The sequence below is a fragment of the Phalacrocorax aristotelis genome, chromosome 3 (assembly GCF_949628215.1).
Source record: "Phalacrocorax aristotelis chromosome 3, bGulAri2.1, whole genome shotgun sequence".
Lineage (NCBI taxonomy): Eukaryota > Metazoa > Chordata > Aves > Suliformes > Phalacrocoracidae > Phalacrocorax > Phalacrocorax aristotelis.
The window spans coordinates 112,208,050-112,234,983 of NC_134278.1; the positions used below are offsets into that span (position 1 = coordinate 112,208,050).

Here is a 26,934-nt window from a genome sequence, read left to right on the forward strand (position 1 = left end):
ATCGTGCATGGCTCAAGCAGCATCATACTTGGTTTAAATTGTGTTATAAAACTAGAATAAAACACCATACAAACATTTACAAGACGTACTGTGCAGTCAGTCCTCCCAGGATAGGACAATTTCACTGCACTCAGCAGTGTCATTCCAGACCGACAGCAGCACGGTGGTGATGAGCCCCTGTTCCTTCCTCCTCTGGCTGCCAGCACCCACTTTCTCTCCCTTCCTTGAAATCTAGAACTGGCTGTAAACTGGAACGTTATTATTTTGCTAACACAAACAGGTAAATACACACATGAAGCACACTGCAAAGGGCTTGGCCTCTTTGTACGCTGTCATTCCAGCAGCTGCCTCAAAGCTTGGGGATGCCCAGAGCTGCCTGCGAGCAATAAGCAATTGCTCACAAGCACTTTTTTGGTCTCTTTTGTTTTGTTTTTAATGACAACTTCTCCCTGTGCTCATCTGTGCATGGCAGTGCGCCTGGCAGCGCTGTGGCTGAGCTGGTGGCTCTTAGCCCATCCTGCCCAGCAGAGCGAGAGGGGAAGGAGCCTAAGTCCAGCTCAGGTGTGAGCAGCTGGAGGCAGGAATACACACAATGAGAGGATGACACTGGGCACATCGCCTTTGCAAAACCAAATAAACAAGACATTAGAAAAAAAAAAGCCCCCCAAAAACCGTCTTAGACAAAACCCTTTCCTTCCCCCAGCAACAGTGGGTTGCAGAGGCTGAAGTGTTTTCACACTGAAAGCATGGCAGTGTTTGGGAGCTTTCTTTACAGTCTACAAATAAACAAAAGCCAGGGAGTGTTTTGCCTTCAATAGTTAATCACAGTTGGCTGAGTGTTTATATTTTTCTTCACTGTAAAGGCATTCTTGGTCCTCCTCCCAAACAGCTTGTTTTGTCTGCGAGATTTAATCTTGAGTGGCAGGACTAGGCGCAAAGACAAACCTCAAAACAATTTTTGTTTTTCTATAGCAAGATGTCAGGATGTAAAAGCTAACTTCCCCGCAAACGGACCCCTCAGGCTGGTATGCACAAGGCTTCTTGCTACAGTTTCCAGTCTGCCCTGATATGGCCGTCCATGAAGCCGCTCATTTCACTTGGTTTTAACTCGTTCTTGATTGTGAACTGCTCTTCAAATAGTCTAAACAACTCCAAAGAGCTAGAATTCAATGCACGTTTCCAGCCCTAGCTCCTCCCTGAAGAAGCATCTTGTTTGTATACAGGGAGCATTGGCTCCAGATGCCCAGCTTGCTTTCAAATCCAAACATGGATTTTCTTCAAGGCAACATCAAGGTACCTTTCAGAAAAACGACGGGATGATGCAATATGTCTATAGTGCTTCAAGTACTCAAGCTGCTCTGCTCAGAATTAGCTTAGTTAGTTACTGAAGAGCACTATGTTGTATAGACATCAGCCGCATTTTTGTAGCCGTCCCTCCTAGCAGAAGCGAGTGACTGACAAAGCACTGAATTTATGTTTTTGCACTTCTAAGATCTGAAAATGGTTAGAAACAGTGAACTTCTGAAACCTCACCACTTCTGCTCTTCATTTTGCTTCCACCTGCTATTGCCTCTGAACAATTTTAAAAGGTATATAATATCAGGTTGTGCTTGATTGTGCTTAGATCTGTATGATGGATTTTAAAAAGTTTAATAAAACCATGTCCAAGTTGCCCAAGAGGTATGTCTGCAGGTCATTTAGCCCAACTTTTTGCTTGAAACAGGACTATCGCCAGTTGCTAGACCATGACCACCACAACTTTGCCTACTCATGTCTCATAAATCTCCAGAGAGATGCCCCAGCCTCCAGGGGCACCTCCTCTATTGCTGGACTGTGTCGTCCTGGTGGAAATGCTCTCTGCCCTGGGCTTGGTATCCTGGAGATTTGTGCTTTTGATGGCGTTGTTTCTGGAGGAAGGATTTTTGATAAAAGTCTTCCTTGTAAGTGTAATCTGATAGAGCCTGAAGGATGGAGTCATGCCATTCCCCACAAATGCATTTCAACATTCAAAAGGGCCAAATAATCCCATGATCCATTTCGAAAACACTGTAATAAAAATAATGCCAAATTCAACAAAATGGCCATTACAAACACAGAAGAAATACTCCTGTCATCCGTAACAAGCACGACAAACCAAGTGATTAGATTATTTTGGAATCTCTCTTATAACGTACCCCAGCGCTGGCTAATGCCAGAGACAGGGAATCAGATTTGACCGAGCAACATCCTGACAGACACTACCTCCTCTTCAAACCAGGTGCCTCTGAGCGTTGTTTGCTGCCTTGCTTTGAAAAGCCTTTTGCTCATGAGCAAGCATTTGCCCAGCTTTGCATGAGAAACCCGTGCCGGCGCTGAACACCCATCCACTGGAACAGAGGAAGGCAGGATCAAGTTGTGGGGATTTTTCATACAACCTGCCCATAATTAGCCTCAAGCAGCGGCTGAGTCACAAGAGTCCTGGGTGCTATTAGGACCAGACACTCCATGGCCCAGCGTATAATTATAGCAGCCACCACCGTGCGGAAACCAGTCCATTTAGCTATCTGACCCCCTTAGACAAACGCTGTTATTTCTTCTTTGCTACAAGTGCTGTGGGTGCTCTGAAGAAGATGAGCCCAGTTCTCATGGCACAGCTCACCCAAACTCACCTCTTTCTTGCTGAAACCAGAAGATGCTGTCCTCTTTCCCGGTTCACCTGTAGGCTGCCTGAGAGCACACCTATGCTCCAGATACAGAGATGTGGAGACACAGCAACTCCTGGATACAAGGGACAGGGAGATGAGTGCAGAAAGTCTAGGAAGCGCAGCATGCTACAGTATCTTCTTCACCAGAGAGTGATGATAAAACAACCATTGAAACAAGCCGTGGAACTGAAGAAATGCAAGAAACAAGCTGTTTCTATAATACAGTTTTTATTTGGACATTTTGCTTCCTCTTCTCATAACGAAGAGAGTAAGGTTCAGATGGGAAGCTGGTTGCTGATGGCCCCTGAACTTTTTATGTGCCTCTAGGGCAGGCGATGCAAAGAGAAAATTTTCTGCAGTGTCCGCTCTCTGGTAGAATAGAGGCAGCTGAGTAGGGAGCAGGCTTGGTTGGTCAAAACACACAAGAAATCCCCCTTAGCTGGCAGGGCTGTACTTGAGTTAAAGCTGGATTTTGCAGCTGCCTTTTCCTATCAAGGCGTTAAGAGGAAATGCCCGGCTTCAGCAGCAGCAGGGTGCCATTCCCCTCTGGCATACTCCTGTGTTGAGTACAAAAATGAACCTAGCCACAGGCGGTAAGTGACCAAAGCCCGTTACCTCCTGCAGCCGGGACCTCACGGAGAGGGAGCAACGGGGACCTGGGTAGTGGAGGAGGTTACACAGAGCAACTGAGCCAGCGGAGGCCGTTCCGCTAGCCCTCTGAGGAAAAGCAAACAGAGTTTTTGTCACTCCTGTCTGTCATCCTGTCAAACTGAGTTCAAGTGAGGTTTGCTGGGAGGGGTGTGCGATGCTTTGGCTGCTGCTGACTGTGCAGTTCAGAGGAGAAATGCACAGCTCCAACCTCGAGCTGCTACCCTCCTCACACCGGTGCTGCATCCCCTTCGAAAGACACAAATAACCTCGATGGCTCTGATTTTTATACAAGTACTAAAAAACTTTTGCTGAAAGGGACAGTGGAATAAAGGAAACAAGAAGCCAAATTATAATCGACTTGAATAATTTCAAATAAACACTGAGGAAATAAAATGTACCCTGCTTGCCGGCAGGCTTGATGGCTTACAAAAGTACTCGCCCCACCCAAATCAAGGGCTTGAAATGGAGCAACAGTGGAACAGAAACCCCTGATAGCGTACGATTTGCTTTTCCCTGGTACTGCATTGCCATCCTCAGGGATAGAAAAAGCATCATTAGGGTTTAAACAGAGTTTGATGAAAACATGGAGCACCCCAAAGATCAATTTTCACCACAGGCAGCTGCAGCATGAGGCATTAATTCTTCACCCTCTCTGGTGACAGGAGAAACGCGGGGAGCTGTAGGCACAAATAATGTTAGACTTCTAGTGTGTATTTAGCTTTTCATGCCTGCAATTAAATGCTTGCTTTACTTCCTGTTGTTTAAAACTGTATTTATTCTTTAGCACTGCAAGAAAAAACCTCCTGTATTTTTTTTAATTTGCACTAGGGACACGTTTGAAGGCCCATATTGTAGACTCAGCAAGTGGCAGGGCAGCCGCCAAACCTTGCTTCCTTTGTTGCTTTCTTGATGATTTAAGACCTATTTTCAGCAGCTGATCCCAGTTTCCCCCCTGCCTTTTTGCTTGGTAACTACCATTTTAACAAAATGGTGTTTGTGCAGTGCCTTGGAACTAAGAATTGAGCTTTTAAATGTAAGACAGGGAATAGAATAGGAAAAGCAGCACTAAAATCGTCTACACGCCATGGCTTTTCAAGCCACGTGCTTAGAAATATATGGCAGAACCCTTGAGTTCTTGTAGAATATTAGACAGCTAGTCTTTTTTCTTACCTAGCTAAAATGACTTGTTTGTTTCTGGTATTTGTGTTGTTTGCCTTCCCACGTGCAAAGTTTGAAATTATTCTCTAAATCTACAGAAATGAGTTAAAACAAAAAATTACAAACACCTTACTGTTGACGGACATTGTTCAGACTTTTACTGGCTTTGCCCATAGGGACAAACCCTATTGTTTCAATGTACAAACAGGAAAAGATATAGCCTGATCAATGGTTTATTTAGGTGCAGGCTTCCTTCAGAAAAGGAGAATACACTTTCCCCCTGCTGACACTAAGATGCAAATTAGACTAAGATTTGGTGCAAAAATGCCATTATCCTCTCTGTTCTGGGTAACAACAGAGTGTTTTTTCAGAATTATTCTGTTGTGGAGAATACAATACTTAAGAAATAAAAACAGTTTCTACAGTAAGACTGATTATTTTTATATGAAACCATTCTGTATTTAATGTAGGTCCATACCATGCTGGCACACACTTGGAACAACTACTGGTTGCCTTGTTAAAACATAAACCTCAACGTTGCTAAAAATAGCAGGAACTAGTAAGGATGAAACAAAATTGTCCCAGAACATTACAGACACCTGAAAAAAAAAAAAAAACTGAAAAGGAGATGACTTAAGGGATTTTCAGAAATGTTTAAGAAGTAAGGAACAGTGTAATCCTCAGGTTTAATGAGCGTTACAATACATCAATTACAGAGACATAAGTAATTTAAGGGAAGGCATTCACTAGCAGTCAAGTTTGGTCCCAGGCTTCATTTGCTTCACAGGGCAGTGACGGCACCCTGTAATTAAGAGTCATGGTCAGAAGCCGTGTCCAAAGCTTGTTACCTTCTCGTAGCATGCCTTTCTCACAAAGCTGGAAAGGTGAGAAACTCCCCTTCTCCACTGACAGAGGACACTACCCCTTCATCTCCATGTATGGCTGTCGCGTAGATGTTGTATTAGAAATGTATTTCAGACCTGCAGGGGTGACCCTCACTCGCTGTTATGGGTTTCTGTCTGCTGCTTCATGGGTGGTAAGGGTGCTCACACAGGAGTAGGAGGATCTCCAAGCAGCAGTCCCTACTCACCACTTAAACAGGTTTTTGACCTTTGCTACACCCCCATCCTCGTGTTAGGAGGCACTGCTTGACAGAGACTAACCAAACCTATTCCCCTTTTTCCTAGCTAAGAAGTCTCTTTGTGTAAAACCAGCTGAAGTAAGACTTAAGGTACTGCACTTCATTGCTAAATCTTGTCTCCCAACTGATTCACCAAAGATGCTTATTGCCTCAAGTGCCAGACAGGATGTGAGGAAGGAAACACACATAGAACCATGCCTAGTATGGGCCTAACAATGCGTAGGAGATCCGTGCTAATTCTACCAATGATTTAGTCTCAAAAACTGAGTCAAGTCTACTTCATATATGAATGGGAGGATGTTCAAGGACACAGATGATATTGAAAACATTGCTGATTCAGCAAATGAAATGTGCTGATCAACAAAGTGATGACCAGCACAACAGAAAGATCAATGAAGGCCAAACTAGTTAACTTTTATTTATTCTCCCAGCTGTTTGTCCAGTCTTTCCAGCAAGTTCTCAAAAAGTTGAACTTCGAATCCAAAAGATTTGGTATTAAGTCTAGCACAGTGGATTACATATGCAGATAAATAAAGGCCTGACTCTAAGTTTGCACTTTAATGACCATTGGAAAATCATGTATTTATGGGGCTTAGTAACTAGAAACTTCCTGCATTGTTTCTATCAAAATGGTGACAGAGTAGAATTTAGGCTTTCACTATGTTCGTAAACAGCACTATTCTTCTCCTGTGTTTTGTGGTTCTCATAAACCAAAGAAACTAGCCTAAGTCTGACTGCTCATTTTAATTGCATACATCACATAATAGGAAAGAAAGCGCTGGAAGTCTCATTGCCATTAAACTGGCCACCACAGGTATTGTCATAAAACAGGATATTACAGAAATAACTCCAACTTTTTAGATTACAACTTTTGTGGCTAACTTAAATGCCTTCAACACATACTTGATTCAACAGAAAATTACTCAAACTAACTCTCTTTTCTGATGTAGTATTTATATGGTAATCCTCCTTCTGGTGAGAAGAGGTCACTGATTTCCATGTTTTTCCTCCCATTTGTAGTGCTAACACCCCTGATGCATTCTTTTGAGAACTATCAGGAAGGGCTCCATAAAATACTGTGCAGGTCAAAGAGTGCAGAGTAGCTTTGCAATAAAGAAAATGTTCATTAAATGTAAGAAAAATGCCTTTTCTTCTAATCTGAAAACTGATAGGCCTGCAGACTTTACCTTAAACACAGTTAAGTATCTAAACTTTTCTACCTATTTCTTTCTTTTTAAATACTACCAGATGTAGCATGATGTAAAATTAGACTGAAACCATCGGTTTGTTTCCATATATGCCAGTGAAAAGTTGTTGAAACTACTGAATTCAACAGACGGAATTGCTGGTTTAGGCTTTTTATATCCTCCAAGTCTTTTCTTACATGGCTTCTAAAACTCTTAGTCCTTTAATAATAAAGCAGTCCTGTGTCCAAAATTACTAGGACTGAGGTGAAGGATGTATTTTTGGTTGAAAATGAGTACTAATTCCGAAGAGTGGACCTCCTTTTGAAATGTTTTGCAGTTGCTAGCCTTTGAATCATGGTAACTTCTGAAAAGATAAAAAAAATTACTAGTGACACTTGGACAACCAGGTATATAAAGCAAACGCTGTGTTCATGGGGCAATCACTACAACGCTGAACCAAACACAAGGTTACAAAATATAAGATTCCGGCAATCTACTGATGCAACTGGAGGGTTTGGTTTTTACCTTTTGAAGATGCTAGAGCTTGTTTCTATCAGATTTTGAACACTATGAGAACAAATGTTTTTCATTCGCCACTCTCCTCCTCCCACCCCATTCACAAGAATTAACTTATTTTTGAATATGTCTGCCTGGCTTTGACTTTAACCTGAAGAAATGCAGATGTGAGATCATCCCAGTATACCAAACAATGCCTGCCTTCAGTCATTTAAGGTTGTTCAGTTATGGTTTTCCTATTCACATGAAACCACTACCCTCCACATCTGCTGTAAGTCTTGGTTTGCATGCAAAAGCCTAATGCAATGCCTCCACCGAGGGAATTCAGGCTCAGACCTTTGGAGCTCTTTACAGCCCTCAGATAATGCAGCCAGAGTCACAACAGGGAGGGTCACAGGACAGAATAGGCCCCTTCCTCTGTAGATCTGCAATAAGGCTTCTGATTTTGTTTCCAGCCAAGAACTTCAGTATTAAACGTGAACTAAAATTTTGCCTATAAACTAGTCAAAAATACCTGTTGTTTCTAGAGCTGAATTATTTGCGTATTTCTTAATTATTAAGCTTCACTGCTCAAAATCCATTTACATTTCCTGGGTGGACACTTCCCTAGAAAGCACTATTTTTAATGTAAAGTAACAAGTTTTAGAAAGGGTAGGAGAATGCTACCATCAAGTAATTTGATGGGATTTCATTGCATAAGCAGATAGTGGTGCTACAGTGAATAATTTCAAATTAAATGTTTTCCAGTGCCACTGTATCATCTGCATACTATTAATTTAGTTCCTTGTATTTAGCAGAAGTAGGGCACATTTTCCATATGCTGTTTATAAGGAACGTACACTGTTAATTTTATTCCTTACTGGAAAGTACCCTGGTCTATTTACAAATCAATTTGGGAAGTGACATCGTGACAGTTAGCCCCAACTGGTGCGCCTGACGCAAGCAAGGAAGAAAGGATGAATAGGTGGGATTTTGCACTTGGCATTTCTGACTTAGGGGAGGTAATGTTTCCAGTTATGTACACTTAAAATTATTTCTGAGAAAACATGTTGAACTTAAGCCTTAAGCTAAATACCTAGAGCCCTACATTATTTCATCAGTTACCTTCCAAGACATCATTCACTCCTTTGTTTAAAATTTGCTTCTTAGCAGTATTTATCTTACTTGGAAAAATTACTGGTCTATGAAAGAGTTTTATTTTGTTATACTGATTTATACAACTAGTTCCGTGTGCGTTAGTGCTAAAGAAGTAGAACTTTTTCGTAATGGCAAGAGGAGTTCATTAGAAAAACACCAAAATTGTACAACTGGAAATAAAAATGAAGCATAAAAGCACAGCATTTCATATAAGATGAGCTTTCAACTGAAATATTTAAAAAACTCTCCAACACCCTGCCATATTAATATCAGACCAACTTGAAAGGCACTGAGAATTGAACTGTGCAACTCACATCCATACCCGTGAGAATAACAACCACAGCGAGATGCAAACCTCCGAGGCAGAATATGGCACTGTACAGTCCATTAGGCATTCCTGGTACATACGGCAGTTTTATATTTTCTTAGGATAAAGTGAACTAAATGTACAAATTACATAGTATTTCTGTGGGGAACAAAAAAAAAATCCAATTGACACCATCTGAAGAAAAGGAAACAAGGGGACATTGTTGGCACAAGAAAACCTTATCACATCAAAACACACCCTTTTAAATTTAATCCAGTGGATACATGAAGGAATGGTGGTGGCAGAGGCAAAGGGACAGGACAAACACCAAATGTTCAGTTTTAAGCATGCTAGTGAGGTTTTTCTTTCAGAAATCTGGCAAAAACTGAAGCTACCAAAACCATTTCAGAGGCAAGAAAGCACCTATCAAGACAGTCCAACGCATTTCCAGGCACCCTTCTTGTGGGCTGACACGTGCTGACTGAAGGATCTGTCCAGTATCATCCCTGTGCCCGAGGCTGCTACAGCTTCCCATTAGCAAATGCTGCCTCCTGGAACTGCGGGACAAATGTTTTGAAATATGCCCTGGTGAAAAAAGGAAAATGCATGGTTAGGAAGGAGTAAACTTAGAAGATGGTGTGTGCATGTATGTAGCCAGGGTTTTAACAGAGAAGCGTAACATTACCATGCTCAATCCATTATTAGATCTCATAAATGGGTAGTGTTTTTCTTACAAGTTTTTAGTATGCAGCAGATCCATACACTTCAGCTTTCTAGACCCAGCAGTACTTCTTTATTCAGTGTCCTCACCAATAACCTCTTAACGTGGTCAACATCAATAACCTGACACTGTCAGAAGAGCTTATCCAGAGATAAACTGTATTATGGACTGGAAAACAAACCTTTGAATAGCTGTAAAAGTGAGAAACACTTAGATGAGCCACAAGTGTGGCTATGCCACTGCCTGCAGCATTTTGTAACTGGGACTTTTTGATGCAGTTGATGTTTACCATGTTTCTGGGATAAAAAGTTGGGTTTTTTCCCCCCTATGTTGAAGAAAGCTTCACATATGGTACCAAAGGCCCAAAGACTGACAAGTCAATGGAGCAGGAAAACTGTGAAGTCAGAATACGTGCAGGAGATAAGCTCTTTATCTGTCTCCTTACAGAAACCTTGACGCAATACAGTCACTGTTGATGGCAGAAGTTTACGTAAGACCTAATGAATAAATACTAACAATTTGGATGAACTGTAATTCCTTTTCTTAGACTCTGAAAGTCAGAACATTATTCTATAAATTAAGATGTACTTCGTACATTTTGGATCTTAGTCTATCTTCTTCACAAAGAATCGAGTGACTCATAAATCCATAAAATGAGCTGAATCCAAGTACCCAAAATTGAGTTTGAACTGTACCTTTAAGTTTATTGCACTGAAATACTCAACCATGTACTAAATATATTTTGTGTCCCAATGACACCCTTTATTTGCAAGTTATATTAGAAGCTGCTTCATTGTTCTGAATACTTTCTGCACTGAACTTTCACATTTAAAAAAAAAAATTTGTTTTCCATTCATATCACTGGTCTTTATGAATTTCTATGCAAGGGAGAACCTCCTCCTGTTCTCCCCACCAAAAAAAAAACCCAAACCCAGAAATCCAATGTGAGAATAGCTGCAATTTTGTTCATGACGTTACTGATCTCTCTGTTGGTATACCTCCTGAAGCAAACATATGCTGACCATTTTCACAATCATGATACGTATTGCATAATTCGGGTGGAAGTTTTGGCAATCACTGAACACCAATCATACCTCTTCACATCTAAAAATGTTGCAAGATCACAAAAGAGAACGCTCTCCTGTCTTTGAGAGGTTTTGCCCGGCATATTAACAGATAGCTGCACTCAGTTTTTGTACAAAAGCTGTAATAAACACACACGAGATACTGCTCAAAAGGTTAACAGAGCAATAGAAAGTAAAAGCATTTCTGGACTGAGGAGCTGAGCCCAGAAATGAAAAAGAAAAGCAGCAAAACCTGCACCCACATTTTACTGCACACAGATTGTGCTGTGTATTTACAGAACATGCTCCGATTTATTGAATCATAGTTCAGAAAGCAGCCCTCATAATTATGCCCACAAAAGTGTTCATCCTGGCACACACAGAGACATAAACCAGCTGAGAAGGTATGCCTGTCGTCTGATCTTAACAGTTGAATGCCATTTCTGTATTTGTGTGTTTATAGCATACATTTGAAATTGTAGCCTGCGTATGTCCCGGTCAGCTCTACATCATTTTGCTAGCTCAAGGAATAACACTTGCACGTTGCCAATGCTAGGAACTATCATCCTTTTATTTCTCCTTGCATTATCTGTCCTAATGTTTAATTATATTTCCTTTCCTTGCTTATTTTAAGTAGCTTCTTCCTTCCCTTTTGATAGCTTCTCTGCAGACTCTTCTTCCATGCACATGCTCTTCTTACTCACTTGATAATGTTACCTAAAACTTCCCTCTTGCTAAATTGTAAAAATTCTTTATCATTAAATGGGATATAAGCAGAAGTGTTTTACTACATTTTATTTTGTTTCTGAAACACCTCCTTTATAGCATTTCTGTGCTTTGTACTAAAACCACACTTACTTCAATGACTTTTCTGTTAGGTAAATTCCAGAACGAATGCTTCTGATACCACATACACCCTCCCACACCATCTTTATCTACAGCAGCATCCTTTCTTTTCACTGATTCCTGCAGTAGAGCTTGTATCCTTTGCTGCAAAACTAAATCTAACACCTCCCTACATTCTGATCAGATGTACTATTTCAAAGAGGATGTTATTTCACTGCTAGTTCATATGAACCTCTTGGAGATGTTCCATACACTACAAAAATTCCATTAGTACTTCATAATTTGTAAATGCCTACTTTTTTCCTTCCATACTTTGAAGCACATGCTTAAGTTTGCCCTTATCATTTCTGGTCTTGTCCAGACTGAAGCAAATGCAGTACCAAATGTTTACCCAGGATATGTTCCTCAATTTCTCTCCCTCTCCCACACACCCTAGGATCTGAGATTAAAGAAATTTTGGAAAAAACGTTTGGATAATTATGGATCATCGCACACAAACACAAAATAAATTGCCCCTCCCCTTCACCCCAAACCAAAACAGAAAAGACCCTGCAAAGAGGTCCAAAAGCACAATATACTTGATTGGACTGTATCAGCTACAGCACGTTTAATAGACTGAAAAGGAAAGATGGGGAAGTAGGAGAAGGGAGGTTAAACTGCTTCAATATTAATGAACACTGCATATAGGGAGGGAAAGGCAAGTGTTAGTGTATAAAAGTAACAAGACTTATTTTCAGTATATATAAAGGAGTAGAACAGGCAGCAAAGACATTACTCATTATTAGAACTTGTTGGAATTTCTTTTTTTTAAAATCACATTACTTTTTTGAATGGAAAATTACATTATCACTGAGTTGCATGCATTTCTGTGGAAATGCTACTGAGCTTTCATCAGGAAAAGAGGAAAAAGAATGATGTACTTGGTTTGTATTGAACTGAGAAGAGATGTTTTGGTTTGTAGAACTGAGCCTAAACGACGAGTTTGATATTAACCTGCTCATCTGCAGTCCAGCATCTCAGAGATGATGTATCTAGTCACACAGACAAGGCCCTGGTGGGTCACAGGAGCTGTAAGTATGAATATAACAGAAGTAGTCTCTTCAAGGGACCCAGTCCATGAGGAATGATGGGATAAATAATTAACATTTCTGCTTCGAGGAGAAATTGTGCTACTGCTAGCAGATGCATTATAGTGTCACATTAACTGCATTTTTTTCACTTGTTCCAACCACAATTTTTTCCAGAACTTTTCACTTGAAATTTGGGACAAAACCGTATGTTAAAATATTTGAATTTCCTGTGAAACAGAAATTCTGACTTTTCTCTCCACTGCAGAGATTACCAGTAAGGAGGAAAAGAACAAGCACCAATTACTGGCCAAATGAGTAAGTTTCATCTATCGACCAATTGGCACTGAGGTCAAAGTGTACACGTTTCCGCACAAATAGAACCATGACATGGATGTATTATGTCACAATGGATTACATGAAATAACTTCAAATGAAAAACAAAATTTTCTGAAGGACAATACTCTGCTACAGACTGAATAGTAAGGGCCTCTTTCACATGGAATACTATTTCTTTTAGAAAGGTTTTAAATTGATAGAAACACTCATTCTCCAACATCCTCCACAAAAAGGCACAGAGAAGCTGTGAATATAAACACGAACTTTGGAAAAAGATTAATTTCTCATGCCTTATTCACATAAACCACTCACACAAATTTACACCCTCAGTAACTTTGATCTGTGCTACACCACAGGAATTCACATAAAAATTTCTCAATTTTTTGTTTCAGACACTTTGCCACATGATACTTTCAAGTATCTCAGAAGTGTTTTGAAATTACTATTTTTACATCCACTAGATAGGCTTTTCAGCTATAGAAAACTGTTATTAAAAAAATAATCAGTAATTTGGCTACCTGCTGAATTACACTGACGTGCAGAAAGCTAACCTGATCTATGGTTTCGCTAGGCTGTGTCATACGGCAGAAATCACTTTTTGATCAATGCTTTTTCTCCTTTCTGGGAAACACAGAGTTCCTCCTTTTTCCTGCTTTACTCTACCATATTCTCAGTGGGTCTGTGTCACACTGACCTTACACCAAGCTCAGAAGAATCACATAAAAAGCTCCTTCAAGTACAGAGAAACTGGTTTGTACAGAGTCCACAGATATTCTTTATGTGAGCGTTGAGTGCAATGGCTCTGCATCCCTCTTGTAATGGTTTAGATCTTAGCTTAAACAGTGTTTAAAGAGTTGCTTTCTTTTCAGCTTAGAGTAGGTGCCAATCTTCATACGCATACAGGCACATGTCTAACACTTTCTTGAGTGTCTTACTGTAAGAATCTATTGTTTTTTGTCTATTTGTTTTGTTCCCTCAAATGGTCATTTTCCAAGTTCAAGGTAGCAAGTTATGGGGTTTCTATGGAAATTTTTTCTTCAGCACTCCAGAAGGCAACACATTTTGCTGTAGTTAACCACTATATACACTTGATACAGTACATTGAATTTCAGGTGCTACGCTCAAGGACATCTGCTGAGAGTAAAGCACTTATCTTTCCTTCTCCTTATTATCCAGTGGAAATAAAGTCTTGCTATTGGAAATGGTAAGTATCTAAAAGAAGGTAAAATTGGAGCACTCATTGTTTACATGTTTTCTAGTGATATAAAAAAATTGACTGTGGTACAAGGTCTCCAGAAGCTCATACATGTCTAAATCCTAGGGTGTGGGTTTGCAGTGGTTAAAACATACTTGACTCAGAAATCGCATGGTTCTGTGAAATTTCATTCTAATTGTAATGTTTTCTCCAGTTTAACTTAGTGCTGCACTTTAAAAATGTAGATGGTAGAAAATCTGCATTGACCATTTGATAACATCTTTGCCTGCAGGTTCCTATGCTGAAAAACTGCAAAGATTTTAAATTATGTAGCTGCGTCTCCCATCAAACACTTCTCATACAGTTACGGTGAAAGCATTCTAAAACTCTTACAGGCTTGTTTTCTGCTATTGCTTTTGCTTCACTGGTGCTATAGCCAACTATACAGTGGTGCTGTAGTTACTGCTCGGTGTGTAATAAAGTTAGAAGAGTTGTCCAAGTGTTTCTATTTCTCTTAAAATCTTCATGTGGGAAATTTGGAGCAGAACACAGAGATTCGAACTCTGCAAGGAAAAAAGCATACAAAATGCCATACCAAAGAGATTTCTGCTTTTTGTGTCTGGGACAAGGACATTGATCATGGGGTGATGAATCATCTTCCTAAGACATTCACAAACTAGATTCCCCTTAAACTCCTTGGTTGAAGAGTGCCGAGCTTGTCAGCACGCTGATCTCAAATTCATCCATGCTAGCCCTATTTGCACTCACCTATTTTATGTGTTTCAGCTCAAGATGTGGGAGTTCCAAGTGCCTTTTCAATCAAGAGATGATTTAAGGAAAAAGGAGGGGATGAAGTAATCCTGATGGTCCACACCAAATACAGACTTAGCTGTATAGCAACATGTCTACTACCAACACAGTGTATTCTGCCCTTGCACATTCTTTACTGGGAAATGAAAGCCCTTGAGCCCAAATCCTGATCTTTTCACAAAGAAATGGACTGACATTACTTTTTCTCACTGTATCAAATGTATTGCATTCCTTCTCCTTAGAAGACAGACCTAGGTTATTGTACTTGGATTTTTCCTATATTGGCTTGAAAGCAAACTTTATTCTTAAATACTACCCATTATTTAAATATTCTAATTAATTCTTGTAAAATATTTTAGTATCTACTGTGACTATGGTTTAATTCTGAAAATATTAGGTTCTAATTATAGAACAAACTCAGTGTATTCAAAATCATAGTAGCTAGCATATTTGTATTATATATATAAAAATACATCCTCCTTCTCCTAGCCTAGACAAGCCATACAGGAAAATTGTGGGGTTCTTTTCCTCAACCTTTTCAAGCTAATTTATCTGCTGGGCCAGGCACACTTATAGTCATGGGGATCTCTGAATAGTTCTATCTAACCCTTCCAAGTCTTCTGGAGTAGGGTCTGTAGCTTGAACACCCTTCTCAGCAGTCAGCTGTTGTCTGAATTGTCCAGTAAGTTTAACATCAGTTTACGTTGGAATATCCTGCAAACACTTACTTACCCGAGGACTGAGGTGAGGACTGAGTTGCACTGCTTTCAGCTGTATTAGATACAGCTGAGAATCCCAGGCATTTGCCTCAGCTGCTGTCCATTTTTTTTAGAGGATCTGCAACTCTACAGTTTGCATCATTTTGCACCCCATACTTCTTTCCTTCAATACCCTAAAGGAACTGCTGCAAGACATCTACAAGTGTCTTCAAATCCACAAAATCCTGACAAAAAAAAGTCCAGTCCAGAGATGACTGATGTTCATAAATTAGCTAGAACAGCAATGCTCTCCCTTCTTCCAATTATATTAAGTGAAAACAGGAACTAAGAAGGGCATAGGTCAGAGTAAAGGAGAGCCTGAGGTTTCTTAAGGCTTTGACCTATTCCTCCCAGACTAGTATTATTATGATGACACTTTGCAATAAAATCTTGTTATATAACCTATTTCAACAGCATAGCCACATTAGAATTATAAAAGAGTTTCTTCAAGCTTTATCAACATCACCTGATTATTCACTTTTTGAAGTACAAAGTATTTTTGCACGGAGCATACATACCTATGTAGCATGTCTTTGTATTTTTATGTTCCTGTTGCAACTTGTTTTGACACAATGAAAACTTGTTTTGAAAATATTAAACACCTACAACAATCCCTTTTGGGTGCCAGACAAGAGTATTTGTCCTCCCCGCGACTACACAGGCACAGCCAGCTGGTTTGTTTCATGGAACCCCTAATAATTCATTTCCTGTGTAGGAGATATTTACTATAACTCTCCAAACTCTCTAGGATTTGCTGTTTGTTTATAATAGAACAAAATCAAAGATGCCAACCTTTCTTTTTTTGATATAATTGTTTTATTTTTAAATTCCATTTGTCAGGAGCTATCTGATTCAACACAATTAGTTCTAATTAACAAAAGGAAATTAAAATAATAAATTCTTGCATTAATTCCAACAGTGGGTATGTGTTTAGTTCATACTCTATATGAGTGCTCATTAGGTCCTTAACAGGTGGTTATACCCTCCTGCATCTCTGTGCCTTGCATTTAACAAGGGCTGAATGCAAAAGTGTGGAAACCTACTGAAAGCCCATTCTTTTAGTAGGCCTCATGCCAACGTTCAAGGCATAGTTTTTTCCTTGTAAACTCAGACATGAGACATTGAAACCTCTTTACTCTTTTTACGATATATATAACCCATTAAAAATATATTTCTGTTGGGTGAAATGTTGTTTGTCTCTTCACAAGCATTTCCACAGCATCCTTCACTGGGCTAAAGATATGTGAACACTCATGGCAGAGCAGAATAACCCAGTCTCCTGCTTTGGGATAACTATGGGGTAACAGGAGATTAATTCTACACTAGACATTTTACGACACCTCTATTAGGAGAAAATGATAGCTAAAATAAATTATCATTCTCTCCAGGTCCAAGATATTACAACGACTGAAGCCACATATAGTTCTCAGCACTCTAACTTCTGGTTGCGTAGCTGGAATCAGGCTGGAGCAGGCAGGCCCGCAACATGGCCAGGTGCCAAGTGGCAAAGGCTCAGGAGCTAATGAAAATCAGGACTATTATGGCATACGCTAGGCATTCGGGAGGCAGCAGCATTTCTAAACCACCCTTCGAATCTGAACATCACTAAAACTTATCCAATCACAGAGGCAGAATGATAAAGGTACCTTCCAGGATTTCTTTATTGCTTCAAATATACATAACGATACTTGGCACGTATTCATGTTTCTTAACTAAGCTTCTTGATGGTATGCTCTCTGGGATGTGGTTTGTAATTTCCTTACTAGGCAGCTTTATCTATAGCAAATATTTTGCTTTTATGCGAAACACAATGTCTACACAGTTCTCCATTTTATACATCTCCAAAACTGGTGATGACAAGCAAACATCTGAAGTGTTTATACAACAGCAAGACAAAAGTTCTTAAATTACTGCTACTGTAACTGACTAAACACACAAAGGTACAAAGGAATCAGTGCACAATGCCATCATGCTGCTAGCAATTTTTTTTCCCTGGGTATCAAACAAATTAATCACATAATCTATTTTCTAATATTTCTACTTCTCTACCTCCCTTTGTGGTTTACCTACAAGGAGTTTAGTAAACTTCCTATACCCACTTCTTCCTGCCAGCCTACACAAGGCACTGGCTGTGCAGCCAGGCTGATGGACAGGATGGTATTCATGAATCAAGAGAGCTGAAGATCTGCAATGGTCAGCCATCAAAGTGCAAGTTTTTAAGAAATACTGTTGCCCTCAGCTCAGTCACAATATGACACGTCAGAAAATCATCTCCAAAATTACAAACAAACCAAAACATGTGCTACCAAAACCATAACAGGAAACTGAAGTAGTAGAACTAGTGAAGCTAAGTACATATCTGAGGTTTAAACACTAAAATTCACTCATGTCCAAAAGCTATTTTCTGTATTTTACTAACAATGCCTTTTTCCTCCAGAAGTTCTTACTGGAGTTACTACCATTTCTGATTCAAGTTACAGTGAAAGGTACAAGAAATGGTTACATTTAGAAATGTTTTTCAATGGTTTGGTGAGTGCAGAAATAACAGGTGGCTTCACTCCATATGACGGAAACAGAAATAAAAATTAAATTTTCATTTGGTTATACATTTGTGCATCTGTTCCAAAAACCTATGATATAAATTGATTTTATAAATAAAGTCAAGAATTCAACATAGCTCTGCTGTAAAAATTAAGATGACTTTGCTGCCCAACTTACCATAAAGCAAAATGAATCTTGACAATCTGTTCAAATCACGAAACAACCATAAATATAACAACCTGACTAAAGGCAAAATGCAAAGGAAGGGAGTTCTAGGGAACTGCTGTGGAGCCAGGACTGTAGATCATTATGTAGGCTGGCAATTAATGTTTATTTTAAAGAAACAGCATAAGTAGGGTCAACACTTTGCAAAAGATGATAACTTTGGTTCCAAGAATATATGTGCTCCCAAAAGCACTGACAACTACAGATAGAAATTACAGCTACTGGACATAATCAGTGCATATAGATCAAGGCCAGTAACTATGCAAGCAACTTTTTTGAATCATCTAGAAATCAGGATTCTGGGATTTATTCTCTCACAGGTTTCTTATATAGATATTTGGGAATTTACAAAGGTGTATTGCACAGACACAGTGGCTCTAAGTGTCCCAAAGCATACATAGCAAAACGATCCTCTCGTTTTGAAACTGTTTTATCAATGCCTTCTGCCTGCCAGTTCAAGAGATAAACACTTCACTTCCTTCACCTTCTCCACAATGTACATAAATAGACTTGCTTCAGTCAGATGAAGGCTTGTGGTGTTAGATCATAGCAAATTTTGCTTCTGCTTTCTTAACTTCCATTTTCCCCTTGGGGATTACTCAGTGCCGGGGCAGCGGGTGTCTGTGAAAGGGGCACTGGAATATCTCTGTCACAGCACCGTCCCTCCACTTCCTTGCCAGTGGATTATGAGAATGATATTCCAAGGCCATCACGGAAAAATTCAATCTTCATACAGTCTTTTTAAATACAGTGCTAATATGCAGGAAATTTCCAGGGGTGACAAGCCTGCTCTATTTTTCCTATTTGATGAAGTGCCATAGCCATATTTTTCCACTCCAGGTAAAGGTTAACTTCTTAAAGAGATACTGTTTATTCAAGACACTTACTATTTCCTCCTATCTAGGCTACATAAGTGCACACTGAACTCTGTTGCTGGAGAGCAATTATTTAGCAAATTATTTAGTAGATCTGAAGGACAGAGACAATGCCAGACAAGACGCAACTAGGAACCTCTTCTAAGTATAAAAGGCAGGGTGAAGAATGTAATGAAATAAAGGGGCGGGGGAGGGGGAGGGGAAGTAGGGACAATATAAGAAGTAGGAGAAAGCAGAAAAGACTGGGCAAAAACACATTCAGGTGAGGCTTGTAAGGAAAGACAAGTGTAGGGATTCAAGAAGAGAGAAGATCACAGAAATAATATTAGAATTTGAACGATCTTTGAGAGATTATTGAATCCCTTAATTGTACTTCGGAGGCAGAAATGAAGGGTTACACCACAGATGCATCCATAATGAGTCTGACAACCAGCATCCTTGAAAACAAAGTTTGCTTGCAGGTGAAAGTACTGATTTCATCATGCTATCCGCTTTGCTTTGCCAGATCACTTATCAACCAGGGCCAAAGGCAACATACCAAAACATAAAAGAAACCTCCTTGGGTATTCATTAGGACGAACCAGTCAGAAGGAAAGGGATGAGATGCCATACATCTGTGATTATAAGAAACATATTAAAGAAGTTATTTCTCTTTGCTATTTAAAAGATATAGGCTTGCTACTCGAAGCAAGAGTAAATTCTCAAATTGTCAGAGACCTCTCCAAATGGGGAAAACAGACAGGAATAAACTCCTAAAACTTATATGTAAAAGCAGATATGTAATGCAGATCAAAAGTGAAATTGAGGAAGAAATTAACTGTGGCCCTCCAAATAAAAACTTGACAGTACAAATGCTGGTCAAAAAGTAAAAAGAACCCTCAGAAGAAATCAAGTCACATAGCATAAAGGAAACGATTTTTGCATTGAAGTCCACTGTGGAGGTACTTCAAGAGGCTGCCACACCAGAACCCTGCCTTACAAGGGATATACCAAAAGATCTGACTCCTGCAAAAATGTCAGCCAAAAAGGTCACGAACAAATCAACAAAACACACACAAGAAACTCACCAGGCCCAGATGATATTCACACCCGAGTTCTAGAGAAACTCAAGTGTGAAAAAGTTAAACTCTTAGATAGCTTGTAACCTCCTGTTTAAAACAGCTTGGTATGAGAGAAGCATGATGTCAATTAAAAAAAGGTCTGGGAGGACAGAGGGAACTGTGGACCAGTAATTCTCACGTCCGACCTTACAAATTGGTTGAGATGATTATAAGAAATAATAAATTTATAAAAAGCTGGGAATTAGTGGACTTGAGTAAAGACAATATATTGGGTAGGAGACAAACTTATGCTTCATAAATCTCTTATTTTCTTATGGTACCAAATCCACGTGGACAAGAAAGATTTAAGTGATACACACTGCTTGACTTTCCTACAGGCATTTGGCAAGGTTTCTTCAAAGGCTTTTAAGAAACTGAGTTACCACAGTAGGAGAAAAGACCCACAAGTGGATAAATAGCACGTCAAGATAAGAAAAAAAAAAAAGATAAGAATGAATGATGACTCCTGTTAGGGTGAAGTCACCCGAGAACTGCACAGAAATGGGTGTTTTTACTTGTGCTGTTCAACATATTCCTACATGATCTGTGAAAGTGAGCCATAGAAGATGGCAAAGTTTGCTAACACTAACAATTTAGTCAGGAAAGGAAAAATGAGGTACAATTATGAGCAACTGCAGATGGTTCTTACAGCACTGGGAGACTGGGAGATAAAGTACCAGGTGAAAAGTCAATATTGACAAACATGAAAGAGAGATATGTGAGGAAGAAGGCTTAATTTTATATACACAAAAACCACAAGCTCTGAAAAACATAGTAAGGAGGTCTTGGTGCTAAAATGTCAGCGTAACTGTCAGTTGTACGCAGAAAACCAAATCAGACGTTGTTAGAACCAGAACAAATACTAAACCAGACAATATCACTATGTCACCATATAAATGCATGGTGAATGTATCATGAGTAACATGCAGTTCCCTGTCTCAGAAAGAACATGACAGAAATAGTAAAGGGATAAAGCAGCGGGACAACGGCGGTCAGAAACATGGAAAGGTTCTGTGGAAGAAAGGAGCGAGCAGAGCAGGAGAAGAGGTGACAGAAGAGACATGAAGAGGTTCATAAAATCATAAAGGTTATGGAGGGGATCAGTGGATTAATTATTTGCTGCCTCTTCAGGCAAGAGCTAGGGGGTAACAACTGGAGCTAGCAGAAGGTAGGAAAGCAAAAAGCTGACAAAGCCTGCTCTTCATACCACGCGTTATCTGTGCTATCCCTTGCCGCAGAATTTTGTGATGTTATGATGTGGGTTCAAAAGGCAATCAAACATAAGGAAAGCTAGGTGAACAGAAACGTACCAATTCTGGATACAGAAATCCTTGCAGATGGTAGAACATGCCAGGAAAATATGATTACATGCTCTGCCATGCTCTTCCACAGGCATATTGATAGAGACACAATACTGGGCTAAATGAATGTTGAGTTTGACCTAGTATGACCATTCTTTGTGTTTAACAGAGCAATTACAAATATTACCCAAAAGACAACACCCTGGAGATTACCTACTGTTTTTACTTAGCTATTTATTTTGTAATTGATCAAGTGACAGTATTTACCTGGGCTATTAAACCTCAGCTCCTTCCAAACCCACGTATATCTCTATACCCTTTTCTCTTAAGCAAGGGAGGACTTTTTTTTTTTCATCAGGTCCTAACTACAATTCCATGCTCTAATATAGATCTAGCAGCTTTGATAAATACATAATGGAGTTCTCCGATGAAGCCAAATCAGACAGTTTATCGCAGTATTTCTAGAACAACACCTAACCCTGGTTATCTAAGAATCACCTACCTTAAATTCTAGCCTTTAACTCCTACAAAGCGGTTTTCTTCCAGCAAAGTGCTATTATATTCCACTTCTAGCAAGCCAAATCCTCCAATCTCTTCTGTGCATTTCTCTTGTCAATATATGGGAGAATCCTTTTTTGTAGAAAGAATATTTACTATATATCAAAATGCACATATGTACAATTGACACGTACACATAACGTCTATATAAAAACACAAAAAACCTAGTTGCCTAACAGATTTTATTTCTATGCACTTCCTATAACACCTATACACCTCATCTTTCAATAGTTGTTTTTCTTTTCCCACAGTCAAAGCTTTAATGAGAAGTGACCAGAAACAAATACCCAGGCCTTTCTGTCTTGGCTGAAATCCACATAATGCATGACAGCACTGAAGATCCCTGGCAGGCACCTGTCAGAAGCTAACATACCATAACTTAAGAGTCAGACTTAATTATCCAAGGAGACATTTAAAGAAAAGTACATTAAAAATATGACTCAAGAAGTGTGACTATCATGTGTAAGCACTGTACTCTATAGTGTATGCAGAGGAACAATGTGAAAAAAAAAACAACCAACACACTATCCTGGGTAAATTCTAAATAAAAGCGGTATCCTATTCTATCTTATAATCAAAATAATTTTGTTACTAAGCTTTGCTGTAAATCAACTGCAGAACATACTAAAAGGACAAATGAAATCATTAAGTACTTTAACAAAACATAGTCTTTTCTACTTGCCTTTCTACTTTTCACATGTAATTCTGATAAGCTGTCACCCCCACAGAAAATCAGAGTTTTGATTTAATGGTCTATAAAAACAAATTAACTTCTTTCTAAGCTTCACACAGCTGGGTCACCACACGTCTTCTCGCTATGGCTGTCACAGCATATTGGCCCTTTTGTGTCCTGAAAAAGAGCCCACCAGCGGCAATAAAATGTCAGCCTTTCTTGGTTTCAGGCAAGGAAATCACTTTTGTTCAGTTTCCAGTGTGAGAGTACCAAAAAACAAAGAGTTAAACAAGCGACCCAGCTCAGCACCTCATCCCTTAGTTTGTACTATCCCGCTGCTCTTCTCCGAAAATAATCATCTGAGCCTTGCAAATGGTCAGAGACAAAGACACAAACATATAGGGAAGGGTGATGTCCCTACGTTTTGTGCTTCTGTTCCCTAGTCTCATTTTTCTAGATTTCTTTTTAAGTTTAAGGTAACACGCAGTAGAGCCAGAGAGAGTCAGCCAAGAAAAAAGCTTTCTGAGGAGAGTATGTGTGAATGCAAACAAGTCTGGTTTTGGAAATCTACTCTCTGAAGATGCCTAACATGCATAAGAACCACGTAATACATGAAAATACAATTTGCTACTTTTACAAAGAAGCAGGAAAAATACTAAAATACAAACCAAATAATAACAAATGATTTATTACCTTAATTATACCTATCAAGGAGAGGAGGTTATAAAACAGATGCAGTGTTTACACATAAACTTTATAGTGAGATTCAAGGTAGCATAGGTAGAAATCAAAAGTTTCAAGGAAGCAGAGAAACTTGTTACTTTAAAAGAATGCAAAATGTAGTAATGGACATTCTGCCTGGAATATTAAAGAATTCCGACTTGATAATAAAAAAATGAGCTGAAATACTGATTTAAAGGTAATATAAAAAAATCACTAGAGCACTCAAAATATACTGAATACATCAGCAAGTCTTTGCCATATTACATCTGAGTTTTGTCTAAACAGCAACACAAAAATTGTCTCCTTTTTTCAAATATCTTTTTATTGGACCAAAAGATATGTTTCCTTTCCTTACCAGGGACCATTAAAGCTTAAAGCAACCATTTCAGCCAAATAGCAACTAGCATCTTCACATGATGCACATCTAATTTTAACACATTCAAAGAAAAGGTATTGATGAAGTTGAAAATGCTACGGCCCAGTGCACCAGCCCGACACTTTCTAATGACAGCACGCTTGCGCTGAGCACGAACTGTAGCTGCAGCCACGTTGGTGATACATATGTAGCTCGCACAAGATGTGTCTGAATAGAATCTTAAGCTGCACTTGACCTTATGGCAGAGCAACAGCCAATATACAGTTGAGAGCACTTGAGCCCTTTTAAGCTTTCACCCTTACAGAGCCCTGAGGGATACGTAAAATTAACACCACATTCAGCAAACACCAGAGCATGGCCAGGGACAGCAACATTATTCAGAAACCAGTTTTATCAGCCACCTTGAAAAAAGAATATGAAGCCTCAGAACTTTTTATTGTGATATCAGTTTTCCATCCTCCTCCTATTTTTAATGACAAGTAGGTGGATTTATGTAGGATAAAAGAGTAAACTGAGTCCTGACTTGCTCTCCCTGAAGTATAACCTAAGTCTACAGAGCAGCACTGGGTCGGACAGAAATTGGGCCAGAGTGCATCTAAGAACTGAACTTAATTTGTATAAACAAACAAGCTCTATTTACAGTATTGCTTCATAAAATCCCAGGCTTAGAGTCTGTATGTTCTTTAAAGACTTCGTTTATGTACACTTGAATGCCTATTTAAGCAAAAAACAAGAGAGCTTTCCCATGGAAACCACACAGAGATGTTTTACTTCACGCGTACACCACAAACAAGGCTGCTAACTTTCCATCATTTACTGTATTTTCTTGGGCTTGCTATTGTATTTTAGGAGCAAATTTTTTTGAGAAGCTGCTTACACAGGAGGCCACACACATAAATAAATGACGTAAGAGAGGCAAAGCCTGAGATGTGATCTGAGAGGAAATGGCATCTCGGCAGCTTGTAAGAAAATTTTAATATTTTTGTTTTCCCTGTTTCTGGGTGGAGGAACAGGTTAAAATTTTGCATTTAGTTGAGAAACAAGCAATCTGGAGGCATTTGGAATCACATTATTTAATCAGGACTTGATTCCTCCCTTAGAATTAAATCAAGCCAGAGGGCAATCCCTGGGCTAAGACAATAGCAAGCTTCAGTTACCAGATGCTATCTCTCAGTGAGGAATTTAAGTCAGTGGCCTCAAAGGGAGCCAGGTGTTTTAAAAAACTGCTTAACAGGACACAGAAGAAGAGAAACTAAATTTTGTGGACTTTATCAGACAGGCATAAATTGGTCCAATTACTTCAGCAAGAACATAAGCAGGTTTTCTCTGTGAATGAAAAAGATCCTGCTAAACTGATACTCTGATTTGAGGATTTGCCTTTTAGATTGAGGTGATATATGTCTAAGTGTGAATGCATACAATCTACTTCTATATGTATATATTTTAGGGGAATAATTTTGCTCCTACTTATAATTACTACTCATTGTCTCAAGGCTACAGCAAAGGGTTAAGTCCTAACTTCAAAAGGGATGCCTGCCTCTGCTGGGGGCCACAAAGATAAGCAAGGATATCAAGACTTTCAAGTTTAGCCCCTGAGTTGAAGGAACTGGATGGACTCACCTATTTGGAAAAAAAAAACCACCCCAAAAACACCCCTGGGAGAAGGCTGGGCGCAGAATCAAAGTCCCTTTGGCATGAACTTACGACAGCTCTGCCCATGAATCAGCAGGCTCTGTTGAGTTGCTGAAAACACAGGCAGAGCTTGCCAAAATTGAGGATGAGGAAATCTCTGAGGGACGGTATTTCAAACTTGGTGGTGCTTCTACATCCTATAAAGCAATGCAGTATACATGCTTCATTCAACAAATGACTGGACAGCTAACGCACCCAGTTGGTTCAAGAGCAAGTAAAATCCATCCTTGATAGTGTCTTAAGCTACAGTGAGGAAGGTGATGTAAAACTGATCCCTCAAGTGTCTGAGAATAAGGGCGGAGAATTTGGTCAGATACCAGAACATCAAGTGGGAGATCCTATGGCCCTAGAACAGTAGGCCCAGAAAGATAAACCGAGCCGTTTTGTCTCGAAGGACACCAAGCACTTGGAAGACCATCTGGCTAAGGGAGAAAAAGACTACATATAAGCAAAACCTAATAGACAGTATTTAGAAACACAAACAAATTGTCTCTGATTTATCCAAGGCTAAGTTTACTTCAGCTGAGTAGAATCACATTGCTTCTAGAGGCTAAATCATGCATTCTTCTCTTCTGTTTTTATTTGGGAAGTTTTGATGTGGTGACTGAAATAATATATTTAATTAGAATGTTTTCCTATATATCTACATATATTCTCATATTCTTGGTCCATAACGTGGCTAGGGTCAAAACAAAGTAGAATGAAAAATTACTTAGTTGTGTTGAAACATGCTAACCTATTCTAAGAAGCCCTAGCAAATATTTTAAACACTGTTTACATAAGGTGCTCAATTGTGCTAAAATCTTTCTCAAAATATGCTAACATGTATATCATAACATCATACTTTTCTTGATACAGATTTATTTATGGTACCTACTGAGGAATCACTAGTTGTTCCTGCAAGCAAAGCGCTTTTAACTAGAGCAGCTTCTCTGTCTCTTTGGAGCTCAATGACAGTTATTTCAGACATTGCAGCATACTTTCTTCCCCCGCTTCTCATCATCTTTCTCATATTACGTATCCAGTGTAAAACTTAAAATGCAAAGGCTCAAACATAAGACTGAATAACCTCACAAAACGTACATGTGATAGTAAGTGTACACATTTAGTGCTTTTTAGAAGAACTGTTATAATACTTCTAAATTTCAAGTGCAGGGCAGAGGAGTCCATTTGTGTACACCCACTCATAAATGAATGCACTTAGCAGACAGCACATCAGTACTTGTAAGCTTCCAGCTGCAAAAGAAATGCATTTTGTAGTATGGTCATTAAAAAAGCCACAGTAATGC

The 26,934-nt window shown here is 39.2% G+C and overlaps 1 protein-coding gene across 3 annotated transcripts in view; it reads right to left on the bottom strand.

Annotated features, from left to right (window-relative positions):
- Positions 1-7,956: 7,956 nt before the first annotated feature.
- Positions 7,957-26,934, bottom strand: part of BABAM2 (BRISC and BRCA1 A complex member 2) — a 174,278-nt gene continuing 155,300 nt past the window's right edge. For all 3 annotated transcript variants that reach the window (XM_075089111.1, XM_075089112.1, XM_075089109.1), the window contains exon 12: positions 7,957-9,366. In XM_075089111.1, the coding sequence (XP_074945212.1) occupies positions 9,303-9,366 (64 nt within the window). In that variant the 3' untranslated portion in view covers positions 7,957-9,302. The remainder of the gene's footprint in view (positions 9,367-26,934) is intronic.